This window comes from Acanthopagrus latus, chromosome 1 (assembly GCF_904848185.1).
Source record: "Acanthopagrus latus isolate v.2019 chromosome 1, fAcaLat1.1, whole genome shotgun sequence".
Taxonomy (NCBI): Eukaryota; Metazoa; Chordata; class Actinopteri; order Spariformes; family Sparidae; genus Acanthopagrus; species Acanthopagrus latus.
This window is the reverse complement of record NC_051039.1, coordinates 782,891-807,704: the sequence shown is the minus strand read 5'-3', so window position 1 is coordinate 807,704 and position 24,814 is coordinate 782,891. Positions and strand designations below refer to the sequence as shown.

The following is a 24,814-nucleotide window of genomic DNA, read 5'->3' as shown; positions in this document are numbered from 1 at the left end:
GAGAGGACTCGCATTAAGAAGGTTTTTAGAATTATTAGCCAGATTTTGTGTACCGTAGATTACGGACAATAGAGCGCACCTGAATATAAGCTGTACCGCCTCATTTTTAAGTACCTGACTATAATCCGAAGGTGTCCACATCTGCTCCAGCGTCTCTTAAGCTTACGTGAAGTAGCTCTATTTCCTTCTTCGACAGCCAGATCGATCGCCCTTAGCTTAAAAGCTGCATCATATGCATTTCTTTGTGTGTTTTCCATGATGAGGGTGCTTGCATGATGCGCAAAATGACTGTTCAAAACACAAATTAGGATCCTCCTCGGTGCATTATCTCTTCCACCTGTCTCTCTCGCTCTTGCGCTTCCTGCTAGAGCGCCCCCTGGAGGCCGTTAGCCCATAAAAATCTATAGATAAGCCGCATCATATTATAGGCCGCAGGGTTCAAAGTGTGAGAAAAAAGTATGCAGTATGTGCAGCCATTACAAAGGGCCTCCGAATTTGCAAATAATCACAATATCAATCAGAACCAATCAGAGGTCTGTATATTTGTCGGGTGACTGAGAAGAATGATGAGAAATACTGCAATAATCAGGAAATTTCAAACTACTGAATACGGCATTGCCTGCTTTTACAAACACATTAAATGCAACATATTTAGGAGTTGTGTGTGTTTGTGCATCAGAACAGAACCTGAACCATGCTGCCTACAGGCAGGATGGAAGCCAAAAGAAGAAAGGTTGACTGTCCGGATGACTGTACAACAAATCAGACTGTAAGTCTCTGTATTTTCAATATGTAGAATCAGCAATAATAGTAATGATAATAATCAACAGAGCTATACATGTTTTCCCTGATTGTTTACATTGTTGAAGTTCTGTGTAAAAAAACCCTTTACGAGTGTTTGTTTCTACCATATTTATAAAAAAAGGTTCTAGATGATACTTTTATGTCACTACTGATATCAAATCAAACCTTTGTCCTTCAGAAGTGTTTTGACTTTGTATTTATCTTTATTTTTTCTTGACTTCCAAAGTCAGAGGAGGAGTCTGTGAAGGAATTTAGAGATGGAAATGGGTCAACAGCCTGCCGGGCGGTTGATCCAGAAACATCACAAGGTGGTAAGATGGTTTCTTACTTTCCTCATTAAGTATCACTGATTTGTGTACTTGCTTCAAAACACCAACTGTCAAAGTGATAATTAATTATTGTATTTCTTCTGCTGTAATTGTGACATGTTCTGCAAAAACCCACCAACAGACTAACTTGTGTCTGTCTAACAAGTGTCGCTCTGATTAAAGTGTCACAAAAAACACTCTAAAACAAACAGTTTGTGGAAAGATGCTCAGAAATGATAATGCAGTTTGTGTGTCTGTATCACCGAATGTGAGCTTATAAAAAAAATGCATGAATACAAATACATGAGAAAACAAATAGATAATGTAACATATAAAACCTTCTCTCTCAGTTCTCAGTTTGAGGTCCTGATAGTTGTACTGCTAACTTCATGGTCAGCTCTCCTTTAAATGATAAGCTTTCATGTCAAAAGTTTAAAGGAATACGCCACCCCTAGGTGAAATTGAGTCACTCCACGCAGTCCCTAGAGTTGGATGAGTGAGCGAAAGCGTTTTTTAGCCGACCCAGCCATCGTCCTAATCTAGAAACGCCGCGGTTATCTTTAGCTTAGCATAGTCGCTGTAATCTGGCGTGTCCAGCTAGCATGTCGTTGCAAAAGTGAATCAAATAACTCAAGATTTGTTTTGTAATTATTTCTCGTGACCTATACATTCATATCGAGTACACATATAAATGCAAATTAACACGAAGGGATTTACTAGACCAATTTATATCTGGAACTATTTGCGGCCGCAGCACAGGCAAAGCACCGCAACCAAGCTACTAGCATAGCTATTTATTTAAGATTTTCAAAATCATGAAGTGTTTCCATTAGCCTTCTTTCTTTCTTCTAAAAAAAAACATGAAGCAGGACCAAATCTACAGGACTGTATTATCCTCTCCTGAAGGACAAAATCTATAAAAATGTCTGTTGCTTCAACACAAGCTCAGATTCATGTACCATATAATGTCCATTGTGACATGACCAGAGTAGAATCTGCATTATTCCATGTGAGTCTGAGATTCAACAACTGGCCTCACCAAGAGGCGTCAATAGACTTTATTTGTTCTTAATGTTTCAGGTGAGTCTGCTCTAACAAAATAGAATCTGTGAACCCCCTTAACATAGTTCAGACATTAACAAGAGGAAAGTGAGTTATGGTTGAGTGGTGAGTTGTAACTATTCTGTCTATTTTGTAACAGCTGAAACTCAAGTGGGAAGCACAACAATCACAGCACAGACTGGAAATGTCATCTACAACCCTCATATGACTGGTGTCAACATTGGAGGAGACAGTAATACCAGTATCACCATTAACCACAATACCACCTTTAACAACACAGGCAAATGATCTTTTTGAATTAATACATTAAATTAACAGCTTTTATACTTGATTTTGTGCCTGCTTGAAATGTAGCCACCAAAATACCTTTAAATATTTAGCATTTTTCAGAAGATGTTGTATGTTTCTGTTTCAGACCGACCTCCAAACAGAACAGATGAGACCACTGATGTTTCTACTAAAACCAAAGGTATTCAACTGTTTAAACACATAAAAACATACAACATACCTGTATATTAAACAAGGTTTTTCACAGCCAAATGATATAAACATTCACCATACTTCTTCTTTTGATCAATACTGAAATCACAATTATTAATCACAATTATCATTGTTAGGTAAAACATATCTTTTTATTGCACTTTCTTTTTTAAACAAACTGTATGTGAGCAAAGGTTCAAATTGAATCTTCAAATAATAATAAATTATGAATAATGAAATAAAATGTACCCAAGACAAAGGGCAAAATGTAAATATGCCATTGCAGAGTGCAATCACAAAGTGCAAACAAATGAAAAAAATGAAGCTTATGCAGAAAAGGCACATACCACAAGGAACAGGAACATACTACAGCGTGAAAAGTTAGCCCTCTTTTCCCCCAACTCGCCTGACATTCCCTGCAGCCTTTAAATGGACTACACTCTATTTAACACACACACTTACACGCATACGGAGCCTCGGATGTTTGTAATTACACGCTATGCCGGTAACTGCGGTGTAATTCATTCATATCTCTGTTTTACAAATCTTTTAGTTACTCACCAAACTTCTGCCAACATCATAGCGAACGATGCGTTACCTGGCGATTTGGCTCCTTAACTCATTCCATCCTGTTTGTCCATATATCGTGCACGCAAACACCAATGACAGTCATAACTTTCACTTTCACTTCCTGGTTCCACATCATTTTGTTTCCCCAAGGAACACGAGCCCCTTGTCAATGGCTATTTTATTCCCTGTTTGGATCGGGGAAAGTGTGGATTTGAGCAGGGGGAGCTATTGTAACAGTACAAATACCCGACTTTTTAAATGTTAATATCGCGATGATCATCTCAGTTTAATCATGGCAGCCAAAATCGTGATCGTGATTAAAATTTGATGAATTGTGCAGCCCTAGTATATTATGGAGATGACACAATGACGGAAATGTGACATTACCATGCTGCAAAGTTATTGGCCAACAGCTTTTCTTCCCTGTCATCTGCCCTTTTGTACATTGTAAGATTCTTTTGGTTTCTGAATAGATGCTAAACTGAGCTTTGCTTGTCTGCCAGCATGTTTTGCTCCTACCTATAGTGTTATATATCAAGAATGTTTTGTTGTAAAATGCTGATTATTCAAGGTATGGAGATGTTTTTCCTCTGGAATGTATGTGAACTAAGCTGTATCATGGCTCACTGCACTCAAAGCGCCAAGCAAAGTACATCTGCCAACCAAATCATCACGCAGAAGCTTGTCTCTGTTCTTGGACAAAAGGTTCATATTCGTGACATCACAGAATGTAAACAAATATGGCATCGACCATGCAGATTTAATGATAGTTAGCTAATTTAGCATACTTATCTAAAACCCTGATTAGATGCACACTTCCTTCTGTGCTGTCATAGTGTGCAGAAAATAGTTCTTTCATGAAACTGCTCACAACAAGGTCTGTGGATTATTTTGAGTAGCTGGGTCATGATTTCTGGAAAGACAACAGACATCTCTAAGGCCAGTATCTCAGCAAGACAAACTAGAACAATCTAGACGTATAACAAATATGACAGGTCAGAGGAATAAATGTTATTTTTAATTAGGGGTTAACTGTCCCTTTAAGTATTAAGTTGAATCTCTTTGAGTTTGTCCGAAAGTTTAGCACACATCTGCACTAGAGATAGACCGATGTGGTTTTGTCAGGGCTGATACCGATTATTAGTAATCAAGGAGGCCGTTAACCGATATTTGGAGCAGTAAAAGGGAAAATATTGGCGTCAACATTTTGAATAATACAAACTCCAAGACTTAACTTTGAGTGTTTTTACACATAGACTTAATTCTATCCATCTGCAATAAGGGTTTGAAAAAAAGAGACGTAAAAGTGGGGCCACATGCTGACATATGTTCAACTCATCATTCTTCATTTACTACAGCATTTGGGAAGCCTGTAGTTGACTTTATTATGTAAATGTTTTATTTTACCAACATGTGATAGCAGGGACACTGTCATTCAAAACTAGCCTGCTACATTACTAACAATGAATGTAACTATAGCTGAAAAAATAGCACAATAATGGTAGAGACTATTCATCCCTGAACACCATGCAGTTCATGGAGGCCTTATGATGCAGCTGCATGATGTCTAAAGTCTTGAACAGCAATATTCTGCTCGTCTCTACGCGAAACTGTCAAAGACAGCTTCCCTCAGTCAACACAGAAAAAGATGAAGTAAAATAACTTGGTAGTTAAACAGCCATTATTGCCCTACAGTTTTCTCTCATACGGTGCTTTGCTGTCAGTTTCTGCAGCTTCTCATGTGGCTTACACACACACACGCACACACACACACACACACACACACACACACACACACACACACGCTGTTCTCTAGCCATCCCCTCAATGTGCTGCACTCACCTTCAAAGCAATGGCAATAACCCTCTGAAATGAGAAACATCTATAGTATTTGCTAACTTGGAAGAGTACGAGAAATAAATGTTATTCATGTAACTATGATCTCATTTATCTTTCAGTAAAGATCCAAAAGTGCCAAGCTGATCTAAAATCTTACCTTGAATCTGAAACAAAGAATCTGATTCAAGAAGCACAGGAAGATGGATCATCAACTCCTTTGAACAAGATCTATACAGAGCTTTACATCACAGAGGGAGACAGTGGGGAGGTTAATCGTGAACATGAAGTTGTTGAATTAGAATGCAAAAGGAGTTCAAGTGAGCAGAAGAAAATTGACCTCAGTGACATTTTTAAATCGTTATCAAACAAAGAAAATGCTCCACAGAGAGTTCTGACCAAGGGAAACGCTGGGATTGGAAAAACTGTCGCTGTACAGAAATTCACTCATGACTGGGCAACTGGAACAACCAACCAGACTGACTTCATATTTCCATTCACATTCAGAGAGCTGAATTTAATAAAAGACAAGTGTTGGAGTCTTAAAGAGTTAATAGGTCACTATTTTAAAGAAGTGAGGCATTTAGAAACCTCAGACTACGACAGTTCAAGTATTGTGTTCATCCTTGATGGTCTGGATGAAAGCAAATTGCCTCTGGACTTTGAGAAAAATCAGATGTGCCGGAGTATTACAGACAAAAGAACGTTAGACTGCCTACTCACCAACTTAATCAAAGGGAAACTGCTCCACAAAGCCTCAGTCTGGATCACAAGTAGACCAGCAGCAGCCACTAAGATTCCCTCCGAGTTCATCCACAGGGTGACCGAGGTTCAAGGCTTTAATGATGAGCAAAAGGAGGAATACTTTCAGAAGAAAGTCCATGACAAGGGTATGGCTCAGAAGATCCTCAGTCATCTTCGGTCCAAACCATTAAGAAGTCTTTACATCATGTGCCACATCCCACTCTTCTGTTGGATTTCAGCCACTGTGCTCCTGAGTCTCCTCACAGAAACTCCCAAAGGTGACCTACCGAAGACTGTGACTGAACTGTACACACACTTCCTGATCATCCAGACCAAATGTAAAAATAAGAAGGATTATCAGAACTCTGAAACAGACAAAGATGTGATCATGAAATTGGGAAAGCTGGCATTTGAACAGTTGCAGAAGGGCAACATTGTTTTCTATGAAGATGATCTGAGAAGTTGTCAGATTGACCTGACAGAAGCTGCTGTCTATTCAGGAGTTTGTACACAGCTCCTAAGAAAAGAAGCTGGTCTTCACATACAAGTGATGTACTCTTTCATACATTTAACTATTCAGGAGTTTCTTGCAGCTCTGTATGTGTTAGAAACCTTCATAGATAGCAGAAAGAATCTGCTTCCCAGCAAGACAAGTATGAAAGGGCCACCAGAGAACAGGAAACCTCCCCTCCATCTCCTCCAGAAGACAGCAGTGGATATGGCTTTAGATAATGATCATGGACAATGGGACTTGTTCCTGCGCTTCCTGCTGGGTCTTTCACAGGAAAAGAATCAGGTTCTTCTTCAGGGAGTATTTGGAGACAGAGGAAGACATCTAAGGGGTAACAAGCAGACAATCACCTATATTTACACAAAGCTGAAGACTAAGAGATTGTCCTCCACCAACAAAATTATCAATCTGTTCCACTGTTTAAATGAGTTGGGCGACCAGTCTTTGGTAAAGCAAGTCCAACAGTACCAGAACTCAGGAGATGTTGGTGAAATCTCACCTGCACACTGGTCAGCTATGGCATTTCTGCTGCTCAGTTCCAATGAAGACCTGGATGTCTTCGACCTGAAAAAATACTACGAATCAGATGAAGTTCTGGAGAGGCTGCTGCCTGTGCTCAAAGTATCAAAGACTGCTTTGTAAGTGTTCAACCTCAAGATACCCAACTGCTCTAAAACTGGTTGTGTTTAAGTACCGTATTTTCCGCACTATAGGGCGCACTGGATTATAAGGCGCACTGTCAATGAATGGTCTATTTTCAAACTTTTTTCACATATAAAGCGCACCGGACTATAATGCGCATAAACAAAACAGAAACAAAACAGTCAGATAAGTCAGTCAGTCAAACTTTATTAAACATGTTCACAACTCTCAACATTGTTCAAACGTTATTGGTATTCACAATAACTCATCATTGGTCAAACGTTATAATGAGCCTATTAACAATAATCTTGTTCAGTTGTAACACAAAAAACAGTCTGATCTGCTAAATCAAACGTAGCGTAGCCTAGACACAATAACTCTCAATTTCTTTCCGTTATAACACATACAATACAACACAATAGGCTACATTCACTTTTTCAGTTCATTCCTCGTCCATAAATCCCTCAAATTCCTCGTCTTCGGTGTCAGAGTTAAACAGCTGGGCGATTACCTCATCCAGCATGCCCTGATCCCTCCCGTCATTATCCGAGTCAGTGTCTTTCCCGTTCCCTGGCAGTTCGATTCCGGCCTTCCTGAAGGCTCGGACCACAGTTGACACTGATATCTGAGCCCAGGCATCCACGATCCATTGGCAGATAGTGGCGTAAGTTGCCCGGCGCTGTCTCCCTATCCACTGCTCCCACGCAGCTCGCAGTTTAGCTTTGAACGCTCTGTTGACACCAATATCTAGTGGCTGGAGTTCTTTAGTTAATCCACTGGGAATAATGGCAAGCTCCGAATTAGTTTGCTTCACTTGTTTTTTGACATCGGTGAGATGGGCGCGCATGGAGTCGCAGATCAATAGGGTCGGAGATTTGTGGAAAAAGCCATCTGGTCTCGACGTAAATTTCTCTCAGCCACTCACTCATCTTTTCCTCGTCCATTCAGCCCTTCGGGTTAGCCTTGATGATGACACTGGCTGGAAACTTTTCTTTGGGCAAAGTCTTCCTCTTGAAAATGACCATGGGTGGAAGTTTCTGGCCATTAGCCTGGCAACCGAGAACTACAGTGAATGATGACTTCTCGTTCCCCGTGGTGCGTATAGACACCGCTCTGGTCCCTGTTTTCGCCACAGTGCGGTTCACGGGGATGTCAAAGGTGAGGGGAACCTCATCCATGTTGGTGATGTGCTGTGGCTGGATGTTCATTTCAGTGATCTTTTTTTTACAGTATGCGCGGAAAGTGGCCAGCTTTTCTTCGTAATCTTTTGGCAGTTGCTGCGAGACGGTAGTTCGTGTGCGGATGGAGAGATTACGTCTTTTCATAAAACGAAAGCACCAAGAAGAACCCCCTCGAAAGTCATTGATATTCATGTCCCGTGCTAACGCTGTTGCTTTGATTCGAATAGAGACTGTAGAGACACTTCTACCTGCTGCTCTCTGTTCAATAACCCACTGTTCAATTTTGTCCTCCAACAGTGGCCATCTCGCGTTGTTCCCTCGGAAACTCTGTGTGGTCTTCTTTACTTGGCGCAGGTCATCTTCTTGCTTCCTCCAATTGCGTACCATTGATTCATTAATATTGAATTCTCTCGCAGCTGCTCTATTGCCATGTTCTACTGCGTGACTGATAGCCTTGAGTTTGAACCCCACGTCGTAAGCGTGTCTCTTGACAGGTGCCATTTTTGGGTCATACACACACACGGTGTTATGGTGAAGTGCAGTAGGCCTTACTCCTCCACGCTCCTGACTACGGTAGCCGTGATGCTGCAAGCGGTGAGGCTTTGTAGTTTACCAAAGTAAAACATTTTGACAGAGCGCGTGAACCACACAAAATTGTTTTGAGGTCAGTAAACACAACCAGAATTAATCCACATATAAGGCGCTCCGTATTATAAAGCGCACCGTCGTTTTTTGAGAAAATTAAAGGCTTTTAAGTGCGCCTTATAGTGCGGAAAATACGGTATAGGAAAGAATGTTTGTAAAATGTTGGCTGTCATTTTGTTTTTGTCTTTAGGTTAAGTAGCTGTAACCTCACAGACAGATGTTGTAAGCATATTTCATCACTTCTCAGCTGGAAGTCTTCTGGTCTGGAGGAGTTGGACCTGAGCATGAATAGACTCCAGGACTCTGGAGTGAAGCTGATCTCAGATGGTCTTAGAAGTGCTAACTGCAAACTTCAGAGACTTCGGTAAGAACATCCACATTAATGGTGTGTTTTTGGTGATTTTTGATGCAAGTTATAAACATAGTGGGACACTTAAAGTGGGAGTGGTTCTCTTTTCTTTCATGTAGTAAATGTTACAGAGAAAATGCATCAGACGTTTCCCTGTGTCTCGCATCCATCAGTGATCAAGTGCATTTCCCAACAAACTTTGAAGAAATCCAACATTTGCATGAAACATACACATTTCTTTTTATAACAATGATCACATGCTATACTATGATACAGTGTGCTTTCAGGATTAAAAAATACATGTACAAAGTGAGTGAGGAGTGTTTTCAGACATTGAGTGGATCAAAATACATTTAGAAGTTAACTTAAGCAGAGAGAAAAGTCTTTATGTGTACTGTAATTTTTTCAGGCTGAGTGGCTGTAATCTGTCAGAGAGAAGCTGTGAAGCTCTTTCCTCAGCTCTCAGCTCCCAGTCCTCTAGCCTGAGAGAGGTGGACCTGAGTAACAACGACCTGCAGGATTCAGGAGTGGAGCTGCTGTCTGTTGGACTGAAGAGTCCACAATGTAAAATAGCAACTCTCAGGTCAGGAAAAAAATATGTATAAAGTGAAGAATAACTGTTTCTTTATGTTTTCATTGTTCTCCTGTCATTTTACCAGTTCTCTTTTTAGACACTACTCTGAAACTGAATGTATCAACATACTTGCTGTAATACTGTGCAGAAAACAGTTCTTACGTGAAACTGCTCTCAACAAGGTCTCTGGATTATTTTGAGTAACTAGTTCATGATATTTGGAACGACAGCAGACATCTCTCGGGCCAACACCTTGGCAACTCAAGCTGAAACAGTCTAGATGTATAACAAACATGACAGGTCAGAGGAATAAATATTATTTTTTGATTAGGGGTAAACTGTCCCTTTAAGTCTCAACTTGAATCTGTTTGAGTTTGTCCGAAAGTTTAGCACACATCTCCACTCATATATACAGAGGTTTCTCCTTTCATGTGACCTGTTTGCTGCTGCGTTACCGCAATAGAGCCACAGCAGTAAAAGGTTAGACGTTAACTCAAGTGGAGAGAAAAGTCTTCACATGTGTACTGTAATTCTTTCAGGCTGAATGGCTGTAATCTGTCAGGGAGAAGCTGTGAAGCTGTGTCCTCAGTTCTCAGCTCCCAGTCCTCTAGTCTGAGAGAGCTGGACCTGAGTAACAACAACCTGCAGGATTCAGGAGAGGAGCTGCTCTCTGTTGGACTGAAGAGTCCACACTGTAAACTGGAGATTCTCAGGTCAGGTTTAAAAAAAAGATGTGTACAGAGTGAACAGTAACTGTTCCTTTATGTTGTTATTGCTCTCCTGTCATTTTGCCAGTTCTCTTTTCAGACACTGCTCTTGAAGTGAGATTGTCAAAATACAGTTAGAAGTTAACTCAAGCAGAGAGACAAGTCTTCACATGTGTATTGTACTTTTTTTCAGGCTGAGTGGCTGTAATCTGTCAGAGAGAAGCTGTAAAGCTCTGTCCTCAGTTCTCAGCTCCCAGTCCTCTAGTCTGAGAGAGCTGGACCTGAGTAACAACAACCTGCAGGATTCAGGAGTGAAGCAGCTGTCTGTTGGACTGAAGAGTCCACACTGTAAACTGGAGATTCTCAGGTCAGGTTTAAAAAAAAGATGTGTACAGAGTGAACAATAACTGCTCCTTTATGTTGTTATTGCTCTCCTGTCATTTTGCCAGTTCTCTTTTCAGACACTGCTCTTGAAGTGAGATTGTCAAAATACAGTTAGAAGTTAACTCAAGCAGAGAGACAAGTCTTCACATGTGTACTGTACTTTTTTTTCAGGCTGAGTGGCTGTAATCTGTCAGAGAGAAGCTGTGAAGCTCTTTCCTCAGTTCTCAGCTCCCAGTCCTCTAGTCTGAGAGAGGTGGACCTGGGTAACAACGACCTGCAGGATTCAGGAGTGAAGCAGCTGTCTGTTGGACTGAAGAGTCCACACTGTAAACTGGAGACTCTCAGGTCTGACTTTAGTTCTCTTAAATGACTACTCAAATGTGTCTTGGCATCTGATTAAGATTAGCTTCAGTTACATTATATCAAATGTTTGTAGGTGATTCGGACATTGTGTGTTGTGAATTCATTATAATGTACAGTAAATTTATATTCAACATGTCACTCTAATCCGTGTTACAGGTGTCAATGACAGAGTTTTATCAAATATTTTTGAATTTTAATTTTTTTTAACTTTCTACACCTTCACCATTTGTAATGTGGTTACAGAGCTTTTCCAGTGCAGCTGACCGTATTTTAACTCTTTTTCCGGTGTCACAGCAAGACTGCTGTCAAGACCAAAATAATTTTCACGTTTCCTCAGTAGGCTTTACAATGTCTACCGTGAGCACATCCTCTGTCTTTTGACTCTCGACTGTGAGGCAAACTTAAATAGCAAAAAAACCTTTATCAGGGAAAAAAACATCAGGAAGCGGAGGATCCTTCTCCCAGGACTGACAGACAGGAAGTAAAACACAAACAAAAACATAATCATAGTTCACAGATGTAATTCACAGACTGTCTGTCTCTACAAATAGATAAATATACATTGTCGTGTGTGTCTGTGTCTGTGTGTGTGTCTCCAGACTGTCAGGCTGTCTGATCACAGAGGAAGGCTGTACTTCTCTGGCCTCAGCTGTGAGATCCAACCCCTCCCATCTGAGAGAGCTGGACCTAAGCTACAATAATCCAGGAGACTCAGGAGTGAAGCTGCCGGACTGTTTCAGGTATGAACAGACAACAAGAGCTCACACACTGTTTCTCTGTCACACTGACAAGCTGAGGACTGTTGGTTCACAGTCTGAACCAGCAGTACTGCTGATAACAGTGAGGACAGTACCAGATTGGACTTATCACTTCTTTGTCAAGCGAGGCTGCAGCGGCACATCATGTAGAGAATCTGAGTCTCGCCTAGTTTTATCAACATGTCACAGACGTGAAGGGAATACACACAGCAGGTGGGCAGTTTTTTTCCCGCCCTCTTTTTGCTCCTCTTTCTCACTCAGTGCGCTAAAGGAAAATCACGCCATCATATTTATTGATAATTATCGAAGTCCAGCTCCATGTAAACAGATTGGGCAGGCAGGAGCTGCACTGCAGCAGCAACACAACCTGTGTGATAACAAAGAAGCGAGTGAGAAGCAGCATCTCAGCCTCATAGTACACAGACATCGAGTGTGGACAAAGCTTAGCTGATGTACTGAAAGTCCCTGTCCACCCTGAGACTGACCCCATGACTGACATCACAACACCAGCTGCTGCTGATCATTTAATGAGATACAGTATTTATGACAAATGTAGTTCAGCGTTAATTAACCAGAATAGAAACTAGAAGGTCATTCTTGACCTTGGGAAGAGTAGTTGACAAAACAATGTACACTCAAGGTCTGTTAGAGATTTCAGCCACATTACTTGGTCTTCATCAGCAAATTGACTTTTCCCATTCTTTATGAAATTGTAGATATCTAATTTATTTTGGCTCAAAAGTTCAGGTTCAAACTGTAGTCTTGGTTTTAGAAATGTTTCTTGTTTGATATATTCTCCATGTCAGTCACATTCTCTTACTAGCCCTTTTTAGATAGACAAGGTGGCAATGTGCCACACTGTCTTTCTAAAACGGGGTAGGGATAAACATATGACGTGATGTGAAGCTCGAAGTTGGGCTGTGAACAGTGACAATGAATTTGTCTTTAAATTAAGAGCAGGGGTATTAACAAGAGAACAAAGTTTAGAGATGGATTGGAATGGACTTCTATAAATAGGGAACAAATACATATATGGAATAAGTTATACTGTAAAGAAAGACTGATAAAAACAGTGGAAATATTTAATCAAATTACCCTCCATGAACTAAATGGACCCCACCCCAACTCTAATACTCATATGCACACACACAACACACACACACACACACACACACTCAAATACATGAACATGCACCACCCCTTATTTTCCCATTAGTTTATTCTATTCTATTCTACTCTACTCTACTCTACTATTCTATTATTTCATGTATTTATTTATTTATTTATTTTTTCTTTTGTAGATCCTCATCTGGGAAATACCAGTTTGCCTCATATATGTGTTTGTCTGTTTACTTTACGGTTTGTTATTTACTTTGTGAATTTATACCGGGGAGAATTTTTTGTTTGTGTTTTTTTTTTAAGTAAGGTACAATATTGCAAATAAAATGAAATGATTATCTTTGTGAAGGTAAGAAGCCTTGCAATAAAGTATTTTAAAAAAAATAAGAGCTTTACATTGCACCCCACTGGAGGTTAGAACTGGGTTCTTATCAGGGGGGCTTTTAATTTGAAAGTAGCGACCTTTAGTAGCTTGCTGCTACAACAACACACGGACAACGAAGACAGCTACAGAGACCGAGGAGATGCTGCATCTCCTGGATCTTAGCAGCTGTCCAGTTGCTCATTTTGACAACAGTGCTTGTCATCCACACCTCCGCCCATCTCACGCAGGGGCCGGCAGTTGTATATTTGTGTCTTCTCCTCTGGTTTGTTGACTCTGTCTGCTGTATTTAAAGGAGCTGAGAGAAGTTCACCTGCCAACTCTGTGTTCGTTCTGTTCGCTTCTTCAGCATCTCGTCCAAATACTGTTTTTTTTGTTTTTTCTTCAGACTTTTATTTTTCTGAGACTGAACCCATTTGTGCTACTGATACGTCTAATTTCCATCCATCCATCCATCTTCTACCGCTTTATCCGTTACCGGGTCGCGGGGGCAGCTGTCTGAGCAGGGACACCCAGACTTCCCTCACCCCGGACACTTCCTCCAGCTCTTCTGGGAGGATCCCAAGGCGTTCCCAGGCCAGCTGGGCGACATAGTCGCTCCAGCGTGTCCTAGGTCTTCCCCGGGGTCTCCTCCCAGTGGGACATGCCAGGAACACCTCCCGTTGAAGGCGTCCCGGGGGCATCCGAAACAGATGCCCGAGCCACCCCAACTGGCTCCTCTCGATGTGGAGGAGCAGTGGCTCTACTCCGAGCTCCTCCCGGGTGACAGAGCTCCTCACCCTATCTCTAAGGGAGCGCCCCGCCACCCTGCGGAGGAAACTCATTTCAGCCGCTTGTATCCGGGATCTTATTCTTTCAGTCATGACCCAAAGTTCATGACCATAGGTGAGGGTAGGAACGTAGATTGACCGGTAAATCGAAAGCTTCGCCTTTCGACTCAGCTCTCTCTTCACCACAACAGACCGGTACAACGACCGCATTACTGCGGCCGCCGCACCGATCCGCCTGTCAATCTCACGCTCCATCCTTCCCTCACTCGTGAACAAGACCCCAGGATACTTAAACTCCTCCACCTGAGGCAGTAGCTCTCCCCCAACCCGGAGGGGACAAGCCACCTTTTTCCGGTCGAGAACCATGGCCTCAGATTTGGAGGTGCTGATTCCCATCCCAGCCGCTTCACACTCGGCTGCAAACCGCCCCAGGACATGCTGGAGGTCCCGGCTCGAAGGAGCCAACAAGACCACATCATCCGCGAAAAGCAGAGATGAGATCCTGTGGCTCCCAAACCAGATCCCCTCCGGCCCGTGGCTGCGCCTAGAAATTCTGTCCATGAAGGTAATGAACAGAACCGGTGACAAAGGGCAGCCCTGCCGGAGTCCAACATGTACCGGGAACAGGTCTGACTTACTGCCGGCAATGCGAACCAAGCTCCTGCTCCGCTCGTACAGGGACCTCAATCCCGCTGACGTGTCTTCCATAGAGGAAGCAGAGGCTGGGGACTCGGAGGTTGACTCATTCATCACCCAAGCCGAAGTCACTGAGGTAGTTGGGAAGCTCCTCGGTGGCAAAGCAGCGGGGGTGGATGAGATCCGCCCTGAGTACCTCAAGTCTCTGGATGTTGTAGGGCTGTCTTGGTTGACACGTCTCTGCAACATTGCATGGCAGTCGGGGACAGTGCCTCTGGACTGGCAGACCGGGGTGGTGGTCCCCCTATTTAAAAAGGGGGACCGGAGGGTGTGCTCCAACTATCGGGGGATCACACTCCTCAGCCTCCCTGGGAAAGTCTATTCCAGGGTACTGGAGAGGAGAATTCGGCCGATAGTCGAACCTCAGATTCAGGAGGAACAATGCGGTTTTCGTCCGGGCCGCGGAACACTGGACGTCTAATTTCATTTGGAAATTTTCTCTGGACTAACACAAATCTGAAGAGTTTTTGGCTGTAAAGTGAGTTTTTCTGGTCATAGGATAATAAGTCATTATCAGTCATTCAGCAGGTGAACACATTCACCTCAGGAGCCACTTTTAATCATTTATAATGACTTAACATTCAGAAATAAACATTCCAACCTACTGATCTACAATGTACATGAGGCAATGAGAAGATGTGGAGATGACTGAAACTTTCACTGACCTGCTCGACAGTGCAGACAATAGTAATGCTGAGGAATATTTTTAAATTGACCATTTATCAGGGGAGAGAGCTAGATAATGTTGCTGAACTGACAACTGTCAAACATGGAATCCAAGAGATAATGTCCTTAGTGGAAGAGGACCTGGAAGGATCATTCTGACTCTGTTTCTTCCTCCAGGGTGGAACATGGTGGAGAACAGTGGCTGAAACCTGGTGGTCTGAGGAAGTGTAAGTGTGTGTTCACTTTGATTGATGAAAACAAGGCAGCACATGTTAAAGTAGTTTAAATCTAAAGCTTGTGTATCTGCATTCAACTGTCAGTCTGAAAGAAGATCCAGAAAGATGAGTCATTGTGAAGTTTTGATCTAATTAACAGTCAGTCTGTTAATAAAGCAAGAAATAAACCATCAGCTGTGTTAGATGATAAACTGCTGCTGTATTGTGTCTTGTTCTCTCCATCAGATGTCTGTGAACTCACAGTGGACACAAACACAGTAAACAGAAACCTCAAACTGTCTGACAACAACAGGAAGGTGACACATGTGTCAGAGAAGCAGCCATATCCTGATCATCCAGAGAGGTTTGACTCCTGGCCTCAGCTGCTGTGTAGAACTGGTCTGACTGGTCGCTGTTACTGGAAGGTCGAGTGGAGTGGAAGGGTTCTTATATCAGTGAGTTACAGAGGAATCAGCAGGAGAGGAAACAGAGATGACTGTTTGTTTGGAGGGAATAATCAGTCCTGGAGTCTGAGGTGCTTGGATGGTGGCCGGTACTCTGTCTGGCACAATAATAGAAGTACAGTCCTCTCCTCCTCCTCCTCCTCCTCCTCCTCCTCCTCTGTCTCTAACAGAGTTGCAGTGTATGTGGACTGTCCTGCTGGCACTCTGTCCTTCTACAGAGTCTCTGACTCACTGATCCACCTCCACACCTTCAACACCACATTCACTGAAACTCTTTATCCTGGATTTGGGGTCTGGTTCAGATCATCTGATTCCTCAGTGTCTCTGTAGGAGGCACACACACACACACATAAACACACACAGGAAGAGTGGTGATGAACTTTATATCATCAGGAAGAGGAGAAGAGGACTTTATTTCCAGGTATATGATTCAGTTTAATCTGAATCATCACCTTGGAATTCATGTTGTCGCGTGACTTCGCCAAGTCACGTTCAGCATTTCCTGTAGTCTCTCCAACGAGATTTCTTAAGTCATATAATTTGTAGTCTGGCGAATGTGACTTCCCAAGCCATATTCAGCCATCTTTGTAGTCTTTACCAGGGACTTCCTGCCACACACACACCGCCACCCATTTATATTGTTGGCTTGCTTATATTTTTGATGTTGCTAGTTGTTGAAAGCAACTGTTGTTTGTTAAAGTAGGTTGTTTGTGTTTTTGGAGAAAGCTTTAATAAACACTCTTCATTCTAACTGAGCAGCATCTGTCATTATTTTGCACAATCCCATATTGTAATAACAGCTGGTTGAGATGGTCAGTGCCCGGATTCACACCTTCCCTCTCATCTAATTATTGATATTTTCATAATATTGACAATTTGATTACTATCAGGCTTTGAGACTAAAGGTATGTCCTTCAGGGTGGTGCCCCGTGTTCATTAATGATTCATTGTAACCTAAGTTTCATTAATCAACTATAATCATTTTAATTAATAATAATATATTAATGAATAATCAATATCAATTCCCAACATGGTGTTCTTTCATTCTGATCCTCTGTTTGTATGAGTCGAACACTTTGTACCATATTTCAATTGTAAACTAGGAATAAAAAACAAAACTTACAAAATATCTACAGAAACAACTGAATAATGAAATCAAGAAATTCAAGCATGTTGAACGTGTCCATCATTTTTTACTGTCCCCTAAATGTCTATAACGGCTCTACCTTTGCTCCACATGTTGATCAGGGTTCTCCCAAAGACGGTGGTAGGCGGCGCTGCACTGCTATACTGCTAGCTCAGCGCCACTATACTAATTTTCAATGTTAGCTGCTTTGTGGCGGGTGAGGGGGAAGAGCGAGCGTCCGTCCATCTAACCCTAACCCCCCCCCACAGAGAACCAGACGAAACGTAACAAGAAGAAAACTTTAAAACACCTCGTCTGTTAACATTTGCGCCTGAGGCAGATTTTCATCTAAATGTTTTATGCTGAATGATGTGTTCACCACTTGCATTGTGAGTTTGACTGTGGGGTCATTTGTGTTTCTTCATCCCAAAACAGCCATAAGCTAACGTTAGCCAATAACAGTACGCAGCGAGGGTTTGAATTCAGGTCAACCTCTGACTGAATTCATCAACATTCGTGTCTGAGTCACTTTAGATAGCTTTCATCTGAAGACAACAACTCCCATGATCCTTTGCTACTTTAACTTTTTCTTCATTGTTTTAAGTGACAGACCACGAGAGGCACAAATTACATAGTGTGCATTTAAATTACTTGATCTGAGCACCAGGAAGCGGAGGATCCTTCTCCCAGGACTGACAGACAGGAAGTAAAACACAAAGAAAAACATAATCATAGTTCACAGATGTAATTCACAGACTGTCTCTACAAATAGATAAATATACATTGTCATGTGTGTCTGTGCCTGTGTCTCCAGACTGTCAGGCTGTCTGATCACAGAGGAAGGCTGTACTTCTCTGGCCTCAGCTGTGAGATCCAACCCCTCCCATCTGAGAGAGCTGGACCTGACCTACAATCATCCAGGAGACTCAGGAGTGAAGCTGCCGGACTGTTTCAGGTATGAACAGACAACAAGAGCTCACACACTGTTTCTCTGTCACACTGACAAGCTGAGGACTGTTGGTCCACAGTCTGAACCAGCAGTACTGCTGATAACAGTGAAGACAGTACCAAACTGGACTTATCACTTTTTTGTCAAGCGAGGCTGCAGCGGCAAATCATGTAGAGAATCTGAGTCTCGCCTAATTTTATCAATATGTCACAGACGTGAAGGGAATACACACAGCAGGTGATGGGCAGTTTTTTTCCTGTGCACATTTTTCTTGCTCCCTCCCTCTTTTTGCTCCTCTTTCTCACTCAGCGCAGTAAAGGAAAATCACACCATCATATTTATTGATAATTATCAAAGTCCAAGGTCTGTTAGAGATTTCAGCCACATTACTTGGTCTTCATCAGCAAATTGACTTTTCCCATTCTTTATGAAATTGTAGATATCTAATTTATTTTGGCTTAAAAGTTCAGGTTCAAACTGTACTCTTGGTTTTAGAAATGTTTCTTGTTTGATATATTCTCCATGTCAGTCACATTCTCTTACTAGCCCTTTTTAGATAGACAAGGTGGCAATGTGCCACACTGTCTTTCTAAAACGGGGTAGGGATAAACATATGACGTGATGTGAAGCTCGAAGTTGGGCTGTGAACAGTGACAATGAATTTGTCTTTAAATTAAGAGCATGGGTATTAACAACAGAACAAAGTTTTGAGATGGAAAGACTAACTTTTATAAATAGGGAACAAATACATATATGGAATAAGTTATACTGTGAAGAAAGACTGATGAAAACAGTGGAAATATTTAATCAAATTACCCTCCATGAACTAAATGACCCCCAACTCTAATACTCACATGCACACACACAACACACACACACACACACTCAAATACATGAACATGCACCACCCCTTATTTTCCCATTAGTTTATTCTATTCTACTCTATTCTATTCTTTCATTTATTTATTTATTTTTCTTTTTGTAGATCCTCATCTGGGAAATACCAGTTTGCCTCATATATGTGTTTGTCTGTTTACTTTACGGTTTGTTATTTACGTGAATTTATACCGGGGAGAATTTTTTGTTTGTTTTGTTTTGTTTTTTAAGTAAGGTACAATATTGCAAATACAATTAAATGATTATCTTTGTGAAGGTAAGAAGCCTTGCAATCAAGTATTTAAAAAAATAAGTAAGAGCTTTACATTGCACCCCACTGGAGGTTAGAACTGGGTTCTTATCAGGGGGGCTTTTAATTTGAAAGTAGCGACCTTTAGTAGCTTGCTGCTACAACAACACACGGACAACGAAGACAGACCGAGGAGATTCTGCATCTCCTGGATCTTAGCAGCTGTCCAGTTGCTCATCTTGACAACAGTGCATGTCATCCACACCTCCGCCTATCTCACGCAGGGGCCGGCACATCGATGCCTCGGATTTAGATAGTAGGCAAGGCGGAAATTAGTGTACCCTCCAAGCCAGCAAATTGCCAATCAAAACAGACCCCTAATTTGCCGCCCTCTGTCTAAAACCTTAGACCGAGCTGCCAAAAGGATGGGCAAATTGGCGGCTTGTCTAAAAATGGCTACTGTGGTACATGTCAGGTGTCTGGTAGAACCTGTTTTTATTCAATCATCTGATTACTGATTTCTCATCATGTTTCTAACTGGAACTTGCAGTTGAGGCGTATTGTGTGTGTGAAAGTGTGTGCATGTAACTAAAGCTGAGCAGAGCAGAAGGTTCTAATCATCTTGTACATTGTGTCACAGCTTTCTGTTAGAACAACAGTTTCAGCCACAACGTGTAAAATACTCAATAATATCAAAACAAGCTGCCTGCAGTTAAAAACTGATGTGTTTGACAGAAACTGAATGAGGAAAAGAAAAAAGATCTGTTCCTTAAACTAGTCTGACTGATTTCCAGTTGAAAACACTTTAATCTGTACAGAGTCTGTCAGTCTGAACTGAACAGAACATCTGTAACCACTGACGTCAACAATAACTAAATATGTCAGCAGACAAAAATGAAGCGTCACAGTTTCCTGAAACATGAATGAAGCTGTAAGAAGGAGATTTCTTTAGTTGAGTTGTATATTTGTGTCTTCTCTGGTTTGTTGACTGCCTGCTGTATTTAAAGGAGCTGAGAGAAGTTCACCTGCCAACTCTGTGTTCATTCTCTTCACCTCTTCAGCATCTCGTCCAAATACTGTTTTTTTTGTTGTTTCTTCAGACCTTTATTTTTCTGAGACTGAACCTATTTGTGCTACTGATTCGTCTAATTTCATTTGGAAGTGTTATCTGGACTAACACAAATCTGAAGAGTTTTTGGCTGTAAAGTGAGTTTTTCTGGTCATAGGATAATAAGTCATTATCAGTCATACAGCAGGTGAACACATTCACCTCAGGAGCTGCTCTTTATCATTTATAATGACTTAACATTCAGAAATTAACATTCCAACCTACTGATCTACAATGTACATGAGGCAATGAGAAGATGTAGGTATGACTGAAAGTTTCACTGACCTGCTTGACAGTGAAAGAACAGACAGTGCAGACAATAGTAATGATGAGGAATAGTTTTAAATTGACCATTTATCGGGGGAGAGAGCTGGATAATGTTGCTGAACTGACAACTGTGAAACATGGAATCAAAGAGATAATGTCCTTATTCGAAGACCTGGAAGGATCATTCTGACTCTGTTTCTCCCTCCAGGGTGGAACATGGTGGAGAGCAGAGGATGAAACCTGGTCTGATGAAGTGTAAGTGTGTGTTCACTTTGATTAATGAAAACAAGGCAGCACATGTTAAAGTGGTTTAAATCTAAAGCTTGTGTATCTGCATTCAACTGTCAGTCTGAAAGAAGATCCAGAAAGATGAGTCATTGTGAAGTTTTGATCTAATTAACAGTCAGTCTGTTAATAAAGCAAGAAATAAACCATCAGCTGTGTTAGATGATAAACTGCTGCTGTATTGTGTCTTGTTCTCTCCATCAGATGTCTGTGAACTCAAAGTGGACACAAACACAGTAAACACAAACCTCAAACTGTCTGACAACAACAGGAAGGTGACACATGTGTCAGAGGAGCAGCCATATCCTGATCATCCAGAGAGGTTTGACTCCTGGCAGCTGCTGTGTAGAAATGGTCTGACTGGTCGCTGTTACTGGGAGGTCGAGTGGAGAGGAGAGGTTCATATATCAGTGAGTTACAGAGGAATCAGCAGGAGAGGAAACAGAGATGACTGTTTGTTTGGACGGAATAATCAGTCCTGGAGTCTGGAGTGCTCGGATGGTGGTCGTTACTCTGTCTGGCACAATAACAGAAGAACAGTCCTCTCCTCCTCCTCCTCCTCCTTCTTCTCCTCCTCCTCCTCCTCCTCTGTCTCTAACAGAGTAGCAGTGTATGTGGACTGTCCTGCTGGCACTCTGTCCTTCTACAGAATCTCTGACTCTCTGATCCACCTCCACACCTTCAACACCACATTCGCTCAACCTCTTTATCCTGGATTTAGATTCTGGTCATTTGGTTCCTCATTGTCTCTGTAGGACACACACACACACAAACACTGTAAATCACAGTAACAGAAATAGTTTAATTGTTTTGTCTCTTCTTGGTCAACGTTCTGCACATCAGCAGTTTTAAATCTCTTTAAATATGTTTTGAACGTTCAGATTTCAGTTTTCTGAACTTTGTGATCTGATTGTTTTCTCACAACAATCAGTCTGTATATACAATAAAACCAGGCTGCACACACACATGCATATAGATAATCATAATGATGATTTATAAAGTTTGTCATTTGTCTTATTTGAGTTATTATCTGTAAATATGTGTCTATGAGTGGATAGAGCTGCTGCTACGTGCAGACGGACCTCCATTACAAAATCTCACTGTAGAGTCCAAGAGCCAAAGACTTTCTGTCAACACTTCATCATCTCACATCATCTGTCAGAATAAACATTTGACATTCTCATTCAGCCAGTGTCTCAGGTGAGATACTGGCTGAATGAGCTGCACATCTGCAGCAGCTCGTCGTGGGGAGGCTGAGAGGGGTTATCCAAGGTGGGTTTGTCCTTCATCCTCCACTCAGCCACTGTCTCCAGACTGTCCCGGTCCAGTCCGACCAGAGAGCGGGCCCTCCTCACCAGCTGGTTCAGCCTGCTGACCTCACCAACATACCACAGCAAAGAAGAGTATGCTGGCCTCCACAGACTGGTAGAAGGTCTTCAGCCTGTAACAAACCCTCAATGATCTGAGTCTCCTCAGGACCAACAGCTCTGTCCCTTCCTGAAGAGGACATCAGTGTTGTGAGACCAGTCCAGTTTATTGTTGATGTGGACCCTGTTACCACTTGGCTCAAGGATGGCAACAAGAAGGGAGGCCACAGACAGACATCGTAAGCAAAGAGTAGTTTATTTGACTCAAACCAACATCAACGTTAACTAGTGGGATGTGTACAATAGGAAAAGTATCAGTCGTGTTAACAGTGTATGGATGAGTGGAGATATGGTGTATTGTGTGTTGTCAAGTGCATCAAACTAAACAAAGGAAAAAGAGGCCGAGGGCCCTGCTGCAGGCCCAGGTGAGAGGGAGACACACCCCTAAAGGCAGTCCTTATATATACTCTGGGAGTCCCACCCAGAAAGGCAGGTACAGGTTGACCCTCCCAGCTCCACCTACATCTGCAAGAAAACAGTCGGAGCATGTCAGACCACCAATCCAAGAGTGGGAGAGGTCGTCACAACCCCAAGGTACCTGTGTGAGTCCACCCTGTCCACTTCCTCCCTGGATTATGACGGGGCAGGAGGCCTCCTGTTCCTCTGGTAGTCCAGCACCACCTCCTGGGTCTTACTGATGTTGAGCTTCAGGTGGTGGCTGTTGCACCATGTGATGACGCTCCATCAGTCCTTTGAGCTCCTTTTCTGAGTGTTTTACTGTGTTTCTCCATCATCTCCCATAGACTTCAGTACAGCCGTCACCACAGTCTGACACCAGAGATCCAGTGACGTGATGACCCTTCCTTCTTCAGGTTCCTTGGTCAGTAACAGGAAGTGGTTGACGTGAGCTGGTGCAGAGCAGCAGAGTGTCAGACTGCAGAGTGACCAGCAGGAGGCAGCAGATCCACACGGATACAGACAGAGATCATCTGTGACTGATGGAGGTGAAACATCACAGCTTCAGTTTCACATTAAACTGCTGACGTCACTTTGAGTTTGTAGCAGAACCCATAAATAAATCAGTTTGACTGAAGGAAGCTCATATTTATGTGTTAAAAACACTGAAGCAAGTGAAGAAAAAAGAGTTTCATGTGAACATTTGGACCAGTTGACTAATTGCGAGACAGATATGTTGTGTGATCTTGTAAAAAATACTTTTAAATGACTTGTTTACCCGTTTGTTCAGTGTGTGAATATGTAAAGGGAAATTCCACCCTAAAATGAAATGCACCGTGTGTTTATAGTGATGGGTGTTATTTGTATTTTATATCATTAAACATATGAAACAATGTATCAGTGGAAGTCATCAACATGTTGCTTTATTCAGACAGTTTGATTCTTTGGGCTATTTCCATCAGAGCAGGAAGTAGAAATCCTGTCTCTGCCTCGGGGGACGGGTTGGACTCTGATACCGCACCTGTTGTTTGGACTTTGACACTGAAATGATTTTATGAAGCCTGTTTATGGTTTTATTGAGGTCTCTGTCAGACAAACACGCCTGGAGGTCAGTTTATAGGTTTGAATTTGAAGTTATTAACTATAATAACATTTTATACACAGAATAGTTTGACTATCGAAGTTCCCTGTGGTGGAAAGTGACTCAGAACATTGTGTCAAGTACTTTAGAACAATTGAGTTTAATAATACAAATGATGAGTCGTACATGAAAATAGATAGTAATACAGAATATAACCAGCTGATCATCTTCCTCTTCCTCCTCCATTTTGTCCTGTACAGCAGTTTCACACTGGTTTATAGAGTTTTAATGCTGCTGGGAGGAGTTTGTATTGAAAGCGCTGGTCACACTGAGATCAGTCTAATCTTCATTCTACACACACCTGATCAAGACACAATGAGCTGCTGGACTGACGGACACTCATGGAAATAAGTCAAGTGAGTGAAACTCTAGTTTCTGTTCCTGTGTGACATCATCATTTATTTGAGGTTTGACAGACTGTGTCAGATAGTTTGAAAGTGTCCTTTAATGCAGTCATCAGTTCAAACCCAAGTTTAATGAGGAAACTTCCTCCTCTGAAGGTCAGAGACGTCTTTGTGAGCAGGAAGAGAAAAGCTGATGAGTGTAAAAATTCTATTTCAGATCATGTTTGAGTTCAGATAAATGTTTGATTTGAATGAAGACAGTGTGATGAGGGCAGGGCCAGACTGATCATCTGGCACGCTGCCCATTTTCACGATGACAATTGATCACATATTGAATGTAAACTGATGATCAGTTTGAACACTGCAGTATTGATGCTCATCTGTCAGTAGATGATAACTATCAGTTGTTTAGTAT

The 24,814-nt window shown here is 41.9% G+C and overlaps 2 protein-coding genes across 9 annotated transcripts in view; both read left to right on the top strand.

The window, feature by feature from the left end:
- The window catches only part of LOC119023366 (NACHT, LRR and PYD domains-containing protein 12-like), a 286,857-nt gene that overhangs the window by 1,309 nt on the left and 260,734 nt on the right, over positions 1-24,814 (top strand). The window contains exons 2-10 of one of the 5 annotated variants that reach the window (XM_037105249.1): positions 685-769; positions 1,031-1,115; positions 2,314-2,454; positions 2,590-2,643; positions 5,183-6,953; positions 8,974-9,147; positions 9,542-9,715; positions 10,246-10,419; positions 10,607-10,780. In XM_037105249.1, the coding sequence (XP_036961144.1) occupies positions 695-769; positions 1,031-1,115; positions 2,314-2,454; positions 2,590-2,643; positions 5,183-6,953; positions 8,974-9,147; positions 9,542-9,715; positions 10,246-10,419; positions 10,607-10,780 (2,822 nt within the window). In that variant the 5' untranslated portion in view covers positions 685-694. Of the gene's footprint in view, positions 1-679; positions 770-1,030; positions 1,116-2,313; positions 2,455-2,589; positions 2,644-5,182; positions 6,954-8,973; positions 9,148-9,541; positions 9,716-10,245; positions 10,420-10,606; positions 10,781-24,814 lie in introns of all 5 variants that reach the window. The other 4 variants (XM_037105258.1, XM_037105238.1, XM_037105265.1 and 1 more) reach the window with 4 other exon arrangements.
- LOC119023524 (NACHT, LRR and PYD domains-containing protein 3-like) overlaps positions 1-24,814 on the top strand; it is a 75,868-nt gene that overhangs the window by 10,355 nt on the left and 40,699 nt on the right. For 2 of the 4 annotated variants that reach the window (XM_037105539.1, XM_037105561.1), the window contains exon 1: positions 24,262-24,411. The exons of 1 other annotated variant lie outside the window; for it this stretch is intronic. In XM_037105539.1, the coding sequence (XP_036961434.1) occupies positions 24,397-24,411 (15 nt within the window). In that variant the 5' untranslated portion in view covers positions 24,262-24,396. Of the gene's footprint in view, positions 1-24,261; positions 24,412-24,814 lie in introns of those variants that run through there. One more of the 4 variants, XM_037105548.1, reaches the window with a different exon arrangement.